Genomic DNA, 16,914 nt, shown 5'->3' on the forward strand with positions numbered 1-16,914 from the left:
ATCCATAGAGATAAATGAACCAAGATCTTGTTATGTGCCTGTGACAGAGACAGAATGATTCTTGGTGATTAATTTCCCTCCCAACCTGTGAGGGTGCTGTGTAAAGGGAACAGAGTGCCCTGGACTGGATGGCCAGACAATTCATACCCAGGGTTAGAAAGGGGGCGGAGCTACGGTACACTAACTCAGGTGTTCCCAAACTTTCTCAGCTCAAGGCCCCCCAAAACATTCCGAATCCTGGCCCACCACCCAATGACTCTGTATTATTATTATTATTTAGTCATTAGCAGACATCTTTATCATTTTTATTATTAATTTAGCTGCAGACACCTTTATCCATTGCGACTTACATTTTTTAAACTTACATATAATGTACTACATATACATTACAAGGGTAACAACATCACTACAAAAAATACACTTAGTCACACATTATGTCTCACTGCGTGAGAAAAAGAGACATATGGTAGCATAAAGGCAGACCAGTCGTAGTGCCAACGTTTTTTCTTGTAGGTACTGAGCAGATCACCTTAGTCTTATTGCAAGCAACAAATTAAATGATAAAACAAAAAGGTACGAGGATTAAAAGTTAATTTAAGTAAATAATACTACTTACAAAGTACTCTGGGTTCTGCATGCCTAATGGGATGGGTGTGTTTGGTAATTCCTGCGCAGGTCATTAAATCGCAGTTTCATTCCAGTCAATGACATTCGCATGTCACTCTTCAAATGCAGACGTGCTCTGTGCTTTGTCTTCAGTGCTGTCAGTGTGGAAAACCCAGTCTCACACATATATGTTGTAGCAAAGGGTAAAATAGTTAGAGCTTTTTCGCTAACAACAGGGTACTCATCCATAATGTTTTCCAGATTTCAGAATCATTGCCCGATGGACTGGAATGAAATGGAAGCATTTTATGTTGTGTCAGAGTTTTATGAGGTGAGCATGAGAGTATGATACAAGAGCCAAATGTTTGTGTTTAACATTTTATTTAGTATCTTTGCTCTTCCCAGCCCAGTGCTCTAACCACTTTGCATGCTGCTAGGCAGCTCCAGAGACTGGGCTAACAGGACGTGATGTGCTTTACCTCCTTTTTCCTGCAGGGGCTAGTACTGACTACCAAGTCTATTCCTTTGATATGATCAGAAACAATAAAGCAGCAATGGTCACAGAATGCTTTATTGCAAGAAATATATCCTTATATTTTTCATTCCTGTAATGCACCCTGTATACTTTCCTACGTCAAAATGCTTTCCTGTTTTCATAATTTAATTAGCATGTTTACAATGTCTTATGTTAGCCCCCATAGAAGTTCACTGTTTATAAAGTTTGTGTCTGTTACTTTGGAAATGTTGTCGGTTATTGGGCAACCAAATGATAGGTGTAATATATTTTTATTTCATAATGGTAACAAGTTGTTTAACATGCTAGATATAAAACATAGCACAGTACATATGTAGCATATACATACACTGTATGCAAAAAGTAAGGTGTGTCTTGGGTTGGCGTGATGTGTCACAAACCTAGTGACATCAATATAAATACAAATACGGTAAAGACACATTTCAATTACAATAACAGGTTCTGTTTATTTTTTTATTTTTTTCGAAGGACACACCCAACGTTATCCTATCAAAGAAAACATGTAATTTTCCGTGTGGACATTCTGTGTACAAAAAAAAAAAACTAATAATAAAATGATCCATTTAATGGTAAACTGGTAAAACGTATAGGTATGGGAAACGCAAGGTATGCTGCAAATATAACTTGGTGACCTTTGATTAGTTGCGGTTCTTAAAGGATATACAATGTATTAGTTTAAGAGTTCCAAAGGCTGCTGGAATACAGATAAGGAAATCAGAGATAACATCACTTGATCAAAGTGAATTTAATTAGACATACTGTCTGTGTTGCAAGTTCAGAAAATATATAAATGTTATCAAAGTACAAGTAGTGTCATTTAAAATAAACAACATTGTCATTCAGTCTAAGCAGCTGACTTTGCAGCTCGAAAGTTTTCCTATTGAACTCAACCTTGACAGCGCCTTCTTGTGCACGATGTAGCCTTGCTGGCTATTGAACAGGAAATCCCAGTCCCAGTATGTCTGGAGTGTTTAGAGCTGTGTTAATCGGTCTTCGTCGTGTGAGTACGCTCCATTGTTCACGCCGTCTTTTCCCTCCAGTGTTTCACACGAGATGCCGTTTTCCATAATTCTCTCTTGTTTCTCTTCTTCATCTTCGTCTTCTATAGTTTTTTCTTTCCTGTGCAATGAAAAACAGACCCGTAGTTAAGGATCTGGAGCACCACAGAAGGTTCTGCAGAGTGTAAGAAAAGCTACCAAAAACTACACTTACGTGTAAGAGAAGTCTATACAAGTCTTGTCTCTTTTCTAAGTTCCTTTTCATTTTATTGTGGATTTGCTGTCCTAACACCTGCTACTCATGAAATTAACATATAGTGTGGTGGCAGGAAAACATGACTTCAGCTTTGTCAAAGAAAAATATTCTGGAAAACTGTAAAAATGATAGTGTTTTTTTTTTAAGTCCAAGTAGCATTGCCTATTGTTGAGTTTCGATGACTTACTTTTTTCTTTGAATGAAGCCAATTATTATGAGTGCCAGAATGCCTGTTGTCACGATGCCCATTACGACACCAAAAACAATCAGCCAAACAGGTAACGAAGGTTGGCTTGGAGGTGCCAGGGTTGGGGGGATACCCAGAAACTGCAGAGTTTTGTCGCTCAGTAAAAATGCACTGTTGATTCTGTTCCTGGACAGTCTAGGGAAATGAAAGGGTGCAATGTTAGTGCAGAGAACAAACAGAAGTAAGGCCTTATTGTATAGAATCTTACAGCATGACCCGGGTAAGGTCTGCATTGGATGCTGTGCACAGCATGCCTTTGCAACCATCCTGTCAAACCTGCATGGGGCAGGTCCACAAGAAGTGACATAAGACTAACAATCTCATAAATGTTAATGGTATCTGTGGCACAATGTACCTAAACAATTTTGATTGGGAAAACACAGCATGGGCTAAATTCTGAAAATTTACTTTAATTGATCATTACCACTATTTTTTTTTTTTTAACTTTAAAAAGAAAAGACACCCAATAAAGTTAACAAGCCTGAAATGAACAACTCTGACATTTCATTTGGGAGCATTTTTAGGTAGTCTGAAGTTGTTTCTCTTTAGTTTTATAATTTTCAAAGTTTTCACACAATCCAAGGTGCACTCTCACGCTGTTTATTTCACACTTTACATTAAAATTGAATACAATTCATTCATAATAATTAATAATGAATTAAAGACTGGAGCAAACCATGTATGCATTTTTGGAGATTTCATTAAATGGGAATAGTGTAGACCACAGTTATTTCAGTTATGCAGTAATCTTAATCACCTAAAGGTTAATCTCCTCAGAAAGGGCCTATTCATACTGCATTAAAATGTTTAAAAGGAAAACAATCGCTCCCATTTCTCACGTACCACACTAAAACTTGATCTGTTCTGTGCTCTAATATATTTCAATAATTACTCAGTATCAAGGGGTATAAGCATCTGAAAAGCTTTCCTGATTGACTCACAGATAATTATACTGCTGATGGTGACATGGTGTATTCCACTTTGAATCATGCTAATAAACTTTTGGAGTAACTTTTTATATAGGCCTATATGCCTACTATATGTTAACCTAAAATTAACTGCATGGTTACCTGGTGCTTCAGATTTACATTAAAATGCATGGGGTTGCTTTAAGAATTCAGTTTGAATTCAGGAGTTGGTTTAGATGAAATTTCATTTGAATTACCAGTGCTGACACAAGTATTATGGAATGCACCTATTCAAAGAGTTTGTAAGTAGGTTTTACAGAGTAAATACTAGGAACACATTCAGACTTGCAGAACCATTCAGGTAAATTATTTTCTCTGAAGCTGCGTATTTAGTATAAGTCCGCTTTTTTTCTATTTGTTTAATGTATTTATTTTTTAAACAGTTAAACATGAGCACATTGTGTCCTATTTCCTTCTACTGTACCATTGTTCACATATCCTTGACCCGCCTAAAAGATAAACAGAAAAAATGGCTACAGTTAACGATAAGTGACCTAATTAACTGACACACTAGTTTAGTTTTTTAACCCCAAATGTTCAAATAAGTTGTTACCTCACTGCTGTACACATGTCCCAGCCCAGGTGGACTGGACAGCAATGGGCAAAAGTCCAGCAAATCTATCCCTGACCAGTAAGGGTTTGTGACAGGCTAGCTGCAGGGAGGACTTCAGCCCAGAAAGAATCACAGAGACAGACGTACTGTGTGCAGCTGAGTCACGGCAGCGCTCAGTGTTTAATAAACAAATAAATAAAAGGTTGAACAAAACACAGGACACGGCACTTGTTTGGCCAAATAAAACAGACAAACAAAACAGATTAACACTAAACAAAACAGTGGAAGGACAGACAAACGAAACACGGTGAGTCAAACAACTATCAATTATTTACTTTATTTTACTTTCTCCTCTCCACACCTGTTCTCCACTCACCGAACACACAACCCCGAGTGAGTGAAACGTGCACCTATATATACTGTTGTGCTGGGATTCAATTACTAATTAATTATTCACTTGAATCCCAGCACATGAATTAATTATGTGCAACCTCGTGCTCACATATTAAATACTTTAAATGAACCAAAACAGCCACTAATGTTTACTTGCACATAAAAACAAAACAATTTCCTGTCAAAGGAGCAAAGGGTGCTATTGTGACATGAGCACCACCATATGTTGTGCCCCCTAACTGTGCCTTGAATAGTATTATCGGATGCTACTGTAGGTTTGCAGTAATTGAATGTGTTCTTCCAGCTGACTCACCAAAGATAAACTGGTTTTATTTAAATAAATAATAATAACACATGCTTACATTCACAAACACCTTTATGCTCACTTCTTAGCTAATATATGCTGATTATTATCTCCAATGTGTCTTCCTGACACTTAAATATCTCCTTGTACATTAAAAAACATTTACAGACCTCTGTAGCTACTGCAAACAGTCATTAATCTGTACAAACCCTCTTGCAGTACATGCTGGAGGCAGACTGAAGACATTGCACTGTTGTTGTTCTGGACATGCGACTATTACTGAAGGCCTTGGTTTACACACAGTTTATAAACTCCAAATGTTCTTTCCATTGACGTGAGAATGTGATGTATCACACACATTCGTCACACTATAGGAAATGCACGGCCAAAAAATGGTATGGCTAAAAGGGTGGGTAAATCGCCTTCTCGCACTAAAAAGCCATGCAAATTGACTAAAAACTACGTTTTTTTTTTTTTTGCATGGTCGTATCCCTTTGTGAAATAACCTCACGCTATTTACTACTATAACTAAAGCAGGCAAACAACTGAGATCTGCTGAAAGTAGCCCTTTGACCAAGTTGAAGAAAAAAAACAGGTTTTTTTTTGGGACAAGTTATTCAACATTTAAAATGATTGCTATTTACAGGTCTCCTAAAATGATACTGTTATAATTTTGTTGTTTTATAAACTGTTATAAAAAGCTTGGTTTGTAGACTGCCATAAGGATCAGAATTGCAGAAGTTAACCTTCTGTAGGAACATGCATATATTACATATGAACGTGTATAATATGTACAGAAATATATATGCAGTCAAAAATGTTTAGCAAATAATGTATAGATAGTGCAAAGCACTCTCTTATGGAATGTTGGTATTTTGTTGGCGTTTGTGTAACGCAATGTCTGGGTTTTAGCCACGCTACACTCGTGGTTCTTCAACTCAACCTACGAATTTCTCTCCCTAAAATAAAACTACATGCAAACCCAACTTGCCCAAAAGGTACTGCCAAAATAGCGTGACAAAAAGATGAGACTCACTTTTATTTGTGCATTTTACCCAACCCAAGGTTAAAGGTTGAAGCTACTAATGACAAATGTATCCAAAGCGGTTACCTTGATCTTTGAACTCGGTGAAACAAAATGTTCCAGAACATACCTGACAGCTTCTTCTACAGCATTCTTAGGAATGAGTGTGGCAGTATTGTTGGGGTTTGTCACTACAAACCAGAATGAAACCCTTGGTGTTTCATCACAGACAATCACACTGGAAACACTGTCAAAGCAAAAAAAAAGATAAAGTGAGCACTACCCATACTTGCTTATGGGCAACATCCAGGAAAGTATTAACTCTTTAAGCTGATAAATCTGAATTATAGTCCCATATTAAGCAAATGTTCTGGTTTATATATTAACCGTTTTAGAGTTTGAAGTGCAGGTGCCTGATACACCTTTACAAAATGTACATTGATTGGAATAAAGGTATTGGCCATAAATGCATGATAATTATTCAGGTTGTGTTCATTGACCCTGAAATATTCAGGGATAGCCCTGGAAACCTTAGAATCTTTCTAGGGTTCTGTTGCTATACCATACCTCTCCCTGACCACTTTAAAGGTTGAAAATCGCTTTTCACACATTTTGTGAGATAAGGTCTGTGAGGCCTTAGATAAGCGTACAGTGGGCTGTTTAGTAACACCTTGCACTAACCGGTACTATAGACTTGAACAAGCAATAAGGGCACATACACAATACACACTACCAGAACTACCAAGTACCAGGATATTGTTGGGACAGCTTGTTGGAGGGTAGTGAATATACATAAAAACAATAATTTTAATTTATTTTGCCTGGGAAATTCTACAAAAAATGTCTACCAAAACACCCAGTATCTTTTTATGTCTTTTTCTGCCTATGCCTATGCTAGTTCACCCCATTAAAGCCACATTGCCTGGAATGGGAAGAGCTGAGGAGCCAATGTTTATGCAGAGACAGTAGTTTTTAACCCTATTCCTGCCAAACCATCACCAAAACATACTAGTTCCATGAATTTGTGTCAGTGCTGCAACAGGGGACACCTAGGTTACCCTCACACAGACACTTAAACTGCATTGTCAGTCTGTCAGAAAATAACTACCTAATCTCCTGAACTTTGAAACAGGAAGATGCGTTATTACACAGCTCTTTAAGGAGAACTACTCTGTCATCAATCTTTTTTTCTAATGTGTGTGTTTGAAGTGCTGTAATTTGAATAAGGTATGTGGAGATTGGCGGGGGAGCTGGGGAGGGAAGGTGGTGGTGGTGGGGGTGGGGGGCTTGTGGTAAGTAGATTATCCTACACAATGTAGATTCCCAAATTCTGGGATGAAATTGCTACCTACTGGGATAGTGTATTGACATTTGGACACAAAGCATACTTGATACTTGGATAGAACTCTTTCACAATGGGGACACACAGACAAGATCTTCAGATATAAAGGACAAAACTGTTTTACAGTGAGTTCCCTGTTTCTGAACAACTTGATATAAATATCTGTTCACACTTACGTCAGCCCTCTGGAGACAATGTGGAGATTTGGCTCTGAAAGAATCTGATCTCTATTAAGTTGTTGTATTTGTGTTCTGTACAGTGCTCATGTATCCAGGAAGCAAGGCAATGTTTTCATCAGTCTTATAAGGAACAATTATAGGCCTAGGACCCCATGAAGAAAATCATCCTGCTGGACAGCCGTGTGGAGTTTATTGAATCCATAGAAAATTCCATAATCACACTTCCTGACCAAGCTATGCATTTGGGTCTGAACCAGCCATGTCTTGATATGCTGTTTATAACTAAACTGGTTTTCAATGTTTTGGTATTTTAAATTGGTATTTGGATGATCTTAACTGAGATTACTAATTAAAAATAAAAATAAATGTAAACAAGAAATACTACCGGTATTTTACATACTGGTAAAAACGCATACAACACACATCTTTGAGAATCTTACTTACTTGAAAGTTTCTTGGCCTGTATATTTTCTCATGGCAAATGCCAATGTTGCTCTGAATAAAAATTGTTCACTTTCATTCCATTCGTACTGCAAATAAAGAGAAAAAAGTTTCAATTTTAATGACTGTAACAACAGTCGATTCCCAGTTTCACAATGCAAGCTTTGATCCTCTTTACGATAGTGGATCCCAAATCCTGCGACAAAATGAACTCAACATGATTAGGAGCAGCAACCGAACACTCACAGTAATGTAAGGGAACATTTTATATCCTTATATGCATGGAAACGTGTGAAGATAGAAGTGTATACTGTACATACAATAACAATGTGCACAGGAGGAATATTCTGAGGAAGCTCAGGCGGTTCAGGATGAGCCACTTCTTCCTCCTCAGTATTGAAGCAGCCCCCCTGATTTGTCGAGACACTGAAACATCATTTTTAGTGAACCAAAGGTTTGCTCAATCACATTCCTAGTGGACCTGTGTGCCCTATTGTAAGCCTATGTTCGTTTCTCTGTGGATTAGCTACAGGTGTTAAAAGCTAAAGACGCGTTGCAAATCCACCATCACCTGTAAAGAAACTTTATTGCAATCAGTAGCTGTTTAAACTTTTCTATAACCAAAATGTCTGTATCTACTCTTAGGTTTTTATTTGTATAATTACAATACAATCTACAGTAGAGGACAGTTGTCATATAATGCACATATCCAGAGTTCAGATGATTAGGCTATAGTTACATTGATAATTGGTGCAAATAAAGGCATATCGTTTTAGCAATGCAGCAAACGTTCTGTAAGGTTACAAATGGTTAAAAACAAGTGAATGCACCTCATTCAAAATCTTATAATGACCTCTTGAAAAATGACAAAATGAACGCTACATATCGATTTGTTCATTAACACTGGAGTTAATATTAACAAACATTTAGAAATTCTTCCCCTATGACACTTACCGCATTAGCTCCAAGAGCTGTTTTGATACTAAGCCGTACTTTGTAGGCATCTTGTCCATCTAAAGAAAGATATAGGGAAAGATGTTTATGTACTGCAGACATTCATGCATTTAGAAATATGTTTTTTAAAACATCAGAAACATCTTCCTTATTTAAATCCCTTTTGTGTACAAAGCAGAATATTACTCGCTGACACTAGACATTTTTGGTGAGCTCCTACAGATGAATGCTAAAAGAGTATCGATAACTAAAAGCATACAATAAAATGCTGACTATATTAAACCCAAAAGCAAAGACTAATACCAAACCTGATTTTCCGCAGTTTCCTTAGGGTCATACAGTACATATTTATTCTAAAATATCAACAGTTTTCATTCTAAATCTAAAACCTGTGACTCTACTTACCCGGCTGACACAGAGCCAGTGCAAGAGCAGGGACCAAGCTTAGAGCGAGCAGCACCCTTGCTAACATCCTTTTTCAATTGGGAAAAGAAGAAAAGAGAAAATCTCCAACCCAGGGCAGTGTTACCATGTGAGCCAAGATTAGAGCAGCACACAGTCAAAAACACCAGAAGGGGAGGTGTGGGAAAGGGTTTAATGATTAAACTCCAAACATTCACACCTACCTTGCGATTGAGCAAACACATGATTCTGATTTATGCATTGTTAGGCTGTCCCAATGTTGATTGCTAAGATTTGAATATCTTACCAGTCTCGTAAGTCACCATTGCAAAACTAATCGTATTGAGGGGTAAAACAAAGATCAGATATCCCACATAGGTGTTATGCACTAAATGTATAACATGTGTGGTGCATTTGAGGGAATATATTGCTAATTATTCTAATTGTTTGTGTGTTTTTGAAGATGGTGTGGTCCTCTCGTTCTGGGCTACATATTTAGTGGGGTTCAATGGGCAATACATGTATTGACAATGTCGACCCAGGGGACTTTTTCGATCTGAAAAAAGAAATAAGGACCAGGGGTCACAAATGGAGATTAGATAAAGGGGCATTCAGAACAGAAAATAGGAGGCACTTTTTTACACAGAGAATTGTGAGGGTCTGGAACCAACTCCCCAGTAATGTTTTTTGAAGCTGACAGCTTGATTCTGGGATCAATAAGCTACTAACAACCAAACGAGTAAGATGGGCCGAATGGCCTCCTCTTGTTTGTAACCTTTCTTATGTTCTTATGTTCTTATGTCTCCCAACCAGCCATTCGTCATTGCTAGATAAGGTATGCTGGGTTACAACTGCTCTTGTGAGATGGCTTGCTCATTAAAATAATTTAGCATGTTTTTTTTTTTATTTTTTGGTTTGCCAGGGTATGCTGTATATCACAAACTGTATGCCTTTGCCCACAGTCCTACCTACACAGCAGCACATTTTAGGTAAACTATTTAAACTTCGAAGATGAGGTCCAGTAAATAGTTTGTTTTCTTTGTTTAAACAGGGTAACAGGATAACACATGAAGCTTCACTAGCTTGCTGAGATATGGCTTTCAACACTGTTAATTCTTCACCAGGACTACCCATTAACTTTCTTAAACACAAGTATTTATAACTTGTCAGTAGCATAGAAATCATTGTAAATTGAGGTTAGGTCAGCACTGAAAATCAGATTTCACATTTAGTCTGTATACCCTGCTTAAATATCCTTCGGAAACATTGCATACAGTATTTCACCAATATTAACACAATGGATTGTTGTGCAATTGCCAGTATATGATTATAACTGACCTCTCTCTGACATTCTCTCTTTCATTGGGATTATACATTCTGTTTCCATGTTTAAGTAACAAAAAACTATTTAGTAGGTCCTTTGAGTTTTTGTTTTCTCAGCTTTCAGCACACAGTCTTCCTGGAGCAAATACTTTATTCCAGTACAAGATGTTGGAACACTCAAAAGAACAGTCTAATTAACTTCTAATGCTGCCCAGTTAATTGAACCATAAACACAAAAAACAGGGTTGGTGCCTAATAGTTAAGATTTACTAAGCACTACATTTTCAGTGGTTGCTACCTTAGGATTTTGTACAGTCATCAAAGAAACCATAATTAACCGATCCTCATTACATAAATTTTTTTAGTTGAGACAAAATGTAATTTTAAAGTCTTGGTTCAACTAGAAGTGTTGGGCAATTCGAGATACAAACTACACACTTTTGTTACAATATTTAATGCTGGCATACGGACGTACAACAAAATGGGAAAATAACATTGTTAAATACTTTACATGTTGTGAATGTAGGGAGTTCCTTCCTCGCAATTTTGAAATTGTGTGGTACTGCATGTGGTAAATATTAGTGAATGATAACATGTGGTTAATATACCTGTATTTCAAAGTATATCCAACATGGTTTATGTGGAATATACTAATTAACAAAACATTCATTAGTGCAGTGCGATGATTACTGACGGGTGGTGATGCAGTATGAAATTAATGGTTATAGTAGGTACTTCTTCATGCCCAATGTAACACATTTTTTTAGGTCATATGTTTTATGCTCAATACATGTTTCCATGAAGTAATTGCTAGATAACAAAGCTAAATGTAGGGCTGAGTACCAAATAGGGACATATTTTCAAAGCATTTACCCCAGACTAACACATATTTTCAAAGCATTTACCCCAGACTAACACATATTTTTTGAACATGTTACAAAACTGTTACAAAACTGAGAACTATTTGAGTGCTTAAGATACCTTGAATTATAATAGTTTTTTTGTTTCTAGTTTTATTAATTGTTGTTCATTAAAACAAATGTTTTAACAATATGGGTTTGAAGAAAACCACCCATTCTTTGCCATTCAAATTATGTAATTTTGCATTTCTCGTATGTATTTTTTAAATTTTTTTATAGATTATAGATGAATAAGTGCTACTTAAAAACTATTAGCAGTTATCAGGAGACTAAATGGTAAATGGAAATAGACTGTTGTTGGTTTCTTTACAACAGTCTAGTTGCATGTGAAAAGGCTTACAAAAGCTTTATATAATCCAGCAAAACATACTTTAAAAAACAAATAAACTACAGCATTGTGAACAGGGCCCTTGAATGTCCTTTGTGATCAGAGGACTAGCTAGAGGCAGCAGTGTGGCGTAGTGGTTAGGGCTCTGCACTCTTGACCGGAGGGTTGTGGGTTCAATCCCAGGTAGGGGACACTGCTGCTGTACCCTTGAGCAAGGTACTTTACCTAAATTGCTCCAGTAAAAACCCAACTGTATAAATGGGTAATTGTATGTAAAAATAATGTGATATCTTGTAACAATTGTAAGTCGCCCTGGATAAGGGCGTCTGCTAAGAAATAAATAATAATAATAATAGAGGCCTGTTTCTTTTACATTGAGTTTCTATTTGTTTACTAGTTCTTCAAGAGGGGCCCACGAAACAAAGTAGACAAATATACATTTAGACATGTGAAATTAAATAATTGACTGTACAGTACATTAAGGTACCTGAACAAACTCTCCTGGCAGCCTATAGAGTTGTACAGATAGCCAATTCATTCATTCAAATCTGCTGAGGAAGGGGTGTTGTAACTGTCTCTGGTTATCGAAGGTAGCGATAATAAAAAAAAAAAAAGTAACATGTTCAATATATATATATATATATATATATATATATATATATATATATATATATATATATATATATATATTAGATGGACTTTAGTGAGTTACAAGAAAATAATTCCATCTAGGGTTTCTGTGACATCATAAATTACGAGAACGAAGGTCAAGTAATTTATAAACTGTCACAGAAACCCGAGATGGAATTGTTTTCCTGTAACTCACTGAAGAGGCCCATCTGTTATTTTGTATAATACATGGAAACGCTTGTGATGCTAATATTAAAGAAGACGAGGTTCAGCAGTTCAGTTAGTTTTTTTTTAAATGTAGTGTTTCAGTTATCCATTAGTTATCCATTAGTGCTTCTGCTTTATTTGGATGATTGCTTTTACCTTGTTTTAATTTCTTTGTCCTCTCCAGTTTCTCTGAGATACGAATGTACCAACTTTACATCTTTTTTTTGTTTTTTTAACGTATTCTCATTAATGAACATTTCTGTACTGTGGGTGTTGTCGAGTGATTGAAAATGAGACATTTGTCTGCTTTGTTTCCTGGGTCCCTCTTGAAAAACAAGCTGGCTGTGACAATTTAATGAGGTTTTACTGATATTTGTGTGTGTGTGTGTAAATTTAAAAATAAATCAAAAAAAGAAATATCACCCACTTGTGTGAGAAAAGATAAGGTTTTTAAGTAAAAGTCACTAAATCTGCCACAGTGCTCTGTTTTAAGACATTCAGTCTTATAGCTTCAACATTACATCACAGATGAGGAAATCACAAAGCTGTGTACTCTAAATTGACATTAGCACCATTTTTTTTTTCTCAAAGAAGATTCCTTCAGACGTATACCTTTGGGCTTTCACTGGAACTCTTGCTTTGTTTGGGTTCTATAACAAATCATCTTCATATACTGAACCACAGATTGCTCTATAGGGTTCTAAATAGAAACATTAGTAATATTGAGATGCTTACATTAGCAACCTGTAACTTAAGGCTAGATTTACTCCAAACTCCAAACTGTCATTAGCGCTTAAATAGCTTTGAGAATCTAACCCTTAGTTTCTTAGAGTATTACTTAAGATCTTAAAGAGTAAGTAGTGGTGTTCCAAAAAATATAGCATTACGCGTCCCCATGTGTTGCTACAACTGTTTAAATAAATGTACCTGTAATTTTTCTTTTCATTGTTAACATCCTGAAATTTTTTTACAATTATAACTTTTAAGGTTATTTGCAATTTGATTGGTTTCCACACAGCATTTTGTAGTTGTGTGATCCCATTGAAGTGCATTGAAACTATTGTATTGCTTAAGTATTGTCTTTAGCGCAGTTTAGTATAATAGACAGCTAGCCTATGTGTGTGCCAGCTCTCACTGAAACCTGTCTCTCTCCTGATAACACTGTAACTCCTGCTGCCCTGTCCTCTCTCCACGTCCTGTCCCATGCTCCTCGTCTCACTGGACGGGGAGGTGGGATGGGTCTTCTCCACTCTCCCTCCTTTCCTGTCCCCTCTGACCTCTCCTCACTCTCTGTTAACACCTTTGAATTTCACGCTGTCCAACTAACTTCTCCCTGTCAACTCCTGCTAATTGTACTGTACCGTCCCCCTGGACTATCTCCTCTCCTCCCTCCCCTCTCTGTCTACCCCAATTGTCCTGTTAGGTGATTTCAATATCCATCTCTCCAACCCCACCCACTGTGCCGGATTGCTTCCTCTCCTTCACTCCTTCAACTTCTCTCTCTCTCCATCCCCTCCTACCCACAGAGCTGGCCGTCAACTGGACCTCACCTTCTCCAGGGTCTGCTGCCCCTCCACCCTCTGATCACTATTTCATCTCTTTTTCACTGTCTCTCCCCTCTCTCCCTATTCCACCTACCCCCACTGTCACCTCCCGCCATAACCTCTGCTCTCTCTCCCCCTGTCCTTGCCTCCACCGCTCTCTCTCACCTCCCTCCTATTGACTCCTTCTCCCAACTCTCTGTAAACTCTGCTACCTCCACCCTCTTCTCCTCCCTCACCTCCTCCCTCGACTCCCTCTCTCCCGTCTCTCCCGTCACCTCCTCTCTTGCTGACCTGGAAATCTCTGGCACTGTTCTGGCCTGGTTCTCCTCCTATCTCTCCGAACGCACCTACCAGTTAACCTCAACCTCACCCTCTCAACAGGAGTCCCCCAAGGATCAGTCTTGGGTCCTCTCCTGTTCTCTCTCTACACCCGCTCCCTGGGCCCCCTCATCGCTTCCTATGGTTTCTTATACCATTTCTATGCTGATGATGCTCAGATCTTCCTCTCTCCCCCCCCCCCTTCCCTGACCCCACCATCCCCTCCCGTATCTCTACCTGTCTGTCTGCTATCTCCTCCTGGATGCCCTCATCTCTCCCCCACCCGATCTCTCAGCTCCGCCTACACTAGAAGCCTGGCTGTACCCCCTCTACGGTCCCCTGCCTCCAGAGCCTGCTCCCTCTCCACCCTCGCCCTGAAGTGATGGAACGACCTTCCTATGGATCTCAGGATTGCCCAGTCCCTGACCACCTTCCAGCGCCTCCTCAAGACACACCTCTTCAGACAACACTTGTAAAACTCCACTCTTCCCTCCTGGACAATATAGCACTCTGCCTTTAATGCACTTTAACTTGCACTTATCTGCTCCCTATTTTACTGTATTCAATCCTGCACGTAACCCAATCTGTAGTATTTTGTATTTCACTTGCACTCGTATCTAACCCTGATATAACTATGAACACTGTTATCTGCTCTTGAACTGCCCCGATATCAAATTGTACTGTGTTTTGTATTTGCTCTTATTAGGACTGAAGTCATTGTATTTTGTATCTTGCTCTTAATTGTACTGTAATTCTTGATATGTATTTTTTGTATACAACTGTAAGTCGCCCTGGGTAAGGGTAAATAAATAAATAAATAAATAAATAAACAATAATAATAATAATAATAATAATAATAATAATAATAATAATAATAATAATAATAATAATAATAATTGTTTTTTTTGTATTGCTTTTCCAGCCTTGATTTAGAGGACAGAGCTCAAACCCCAGTGCACTAGACTGTCCATTTTGAACAGTGCTTTGAAACAGACTTTATTTTATATGTGTAAAAAGGTGTCAGGATATTAACAATGAAAAGCCCAATTACAGGTGTGTTATTTAAACAGCTGTGGCAGCATGTGGGGATGTGTAACGCTATATTTTTCAGAGCCCCGCTACTTACTCTTTAAAATATTCAGTAGCCTCTTCCTCATCTGATCAAATTGTAACCAGACGGTGTTTAGATCAGTGATTTGTTCAGAGTGCTGGTTGTAATCTACCATAATGCATTGTCTGGTCTTCGTTTAATGTTTTTGACTCTCAAAATGTATATTTAACCTGAAATCAATGAATAAATAAATACAAACATGAAGGCAGTTGTAAATGTTTCCTGTTACACTAGATATATATTGCATGTTACTTTTAAATGATGACCTGCACTATACTATACATGCGCAGTTCACTTTTCAATCAATTTTAAATTCACATTCCACCACTGCTTTCAGCATGGATTATTGAGAGTCTACTGTATGGATAAACCTGACTGTAAATAGACTAGTCTCTTAAACTATTTGAAATAATTACATATTACAAACAGAGTTTATTTTCTTGGGGCTTGTTTTACAAAGCAGTTTTAGGTAGCAGTATTTTAGGTAGCAGTATTTTTTATATAAGATAGCCTGCTAGCTAGCTAGCTAAGTGCTAGCAGTGTTGTGAAACTGGTCCCTGGACCCTACACCAGGTAAATCAGTATTTGTGCTTAACCCTGTAGGCTTTTACTGATGACAAAAAGAACAGTCTTAAGTCCAGGGAACTCCACCGCCTGCCAGGAATCATTAAAATAAATTACTCAATACAGTGTATAATTAACACCTTCACCGCAACTTAAAAAGTATACAGGTTCTCTCCTAGCTGTCTAAGCAGCTGACCTAGCATGCAAGGTCAGCAGGATTTTAATAAATGCAATGCTGTATTAATTATATATATATATATATATATATATATATATATATATATATATATATATATATATATATATATATATATATATATCAAGTTTCCAGTTAACTACAGTACATCTGAATGTGGTAAAGCAATCAAGAGTCAAAATAACATATTTATAAAACTTAAGTCCTTTTTGACCAGTTTGATAAAACGATCAGTTCACAGTTATACTGGGAAGCTTTTAAAGGAGGCTACATGGCAGAGAGCCCTCAGCTCCAAGACCAGCCTTAACAACAGAGACCTTTGTTGGAGTCAATGATGCACAGAGAATAAGCACATAAAGCAAATCTATACAAATACATATATTTCCTTTTATTACTTTGTCACTACTAAATCATCTGTGTGTTGAAACAGTCAATACAGTCAAGTATCTGCAGACGGCCTTGCAAATGCAGAAAAATTACAAGAAAAGCAAAAAGGTGTTCTTAAGCAGCAGTACGTTTAGCTTGACGTTTTATTTTTGTTTTTGTTTGACTGTAATCGTCAAAAATGTAC

At 37.4% G+C, this 16,914-nt stretch overlaps 1 protein-coding gene across 1 annotated transcript; it reads right to left on the bottom strand.

Moving 5' to 3' along the window:
• Positions 1-1,561: 1,561 nt before the first annotated feature.
• LOC117405495 (collectrin-like) lies at positions 1,562-9,363 on the bottom strand. The gene is made up of 6 exons (XM_034008593.3): positions 9,206-9,363; positions 8,801-8,859; positions 7,850-7,935; positions 6,015-6,131; positions 2,583-2,777; positions 1,562-2,260 (listed from the first exon to the last, which is right to left on the bottom strand). Exons 1-6 carry the CDS (start codon positions 9,270-9,272, stop codon positions 2,113-2,115), a joined length of 672 nt encoding a protein of 223 aa, XP_033864484.2. The 5' UTR covers positions 9,273-9,363; the 3' UTR covers positions 1,562-2,112.
• Between the last annotated feature and the right edge of the window lie 7,551 nt (positions 9,364-16,914).

The sequence above is a fragment of the Acipenser ruthenus genome, chromosome 9 (assembly GCF_902713425.1).
Source record: "Acipenser ruthenus chromosome 9, fAciRut3.2 maternal haplotype, whole genome shotgun sequence".
NCBI classification, from domain to species: domain Eukaryota; kingdom Metazoa; phylum Chordata; class Actinopteri; order Acipenseriformes; family Acipenseridae; genus Acipenser; species Acipenser ruthenus.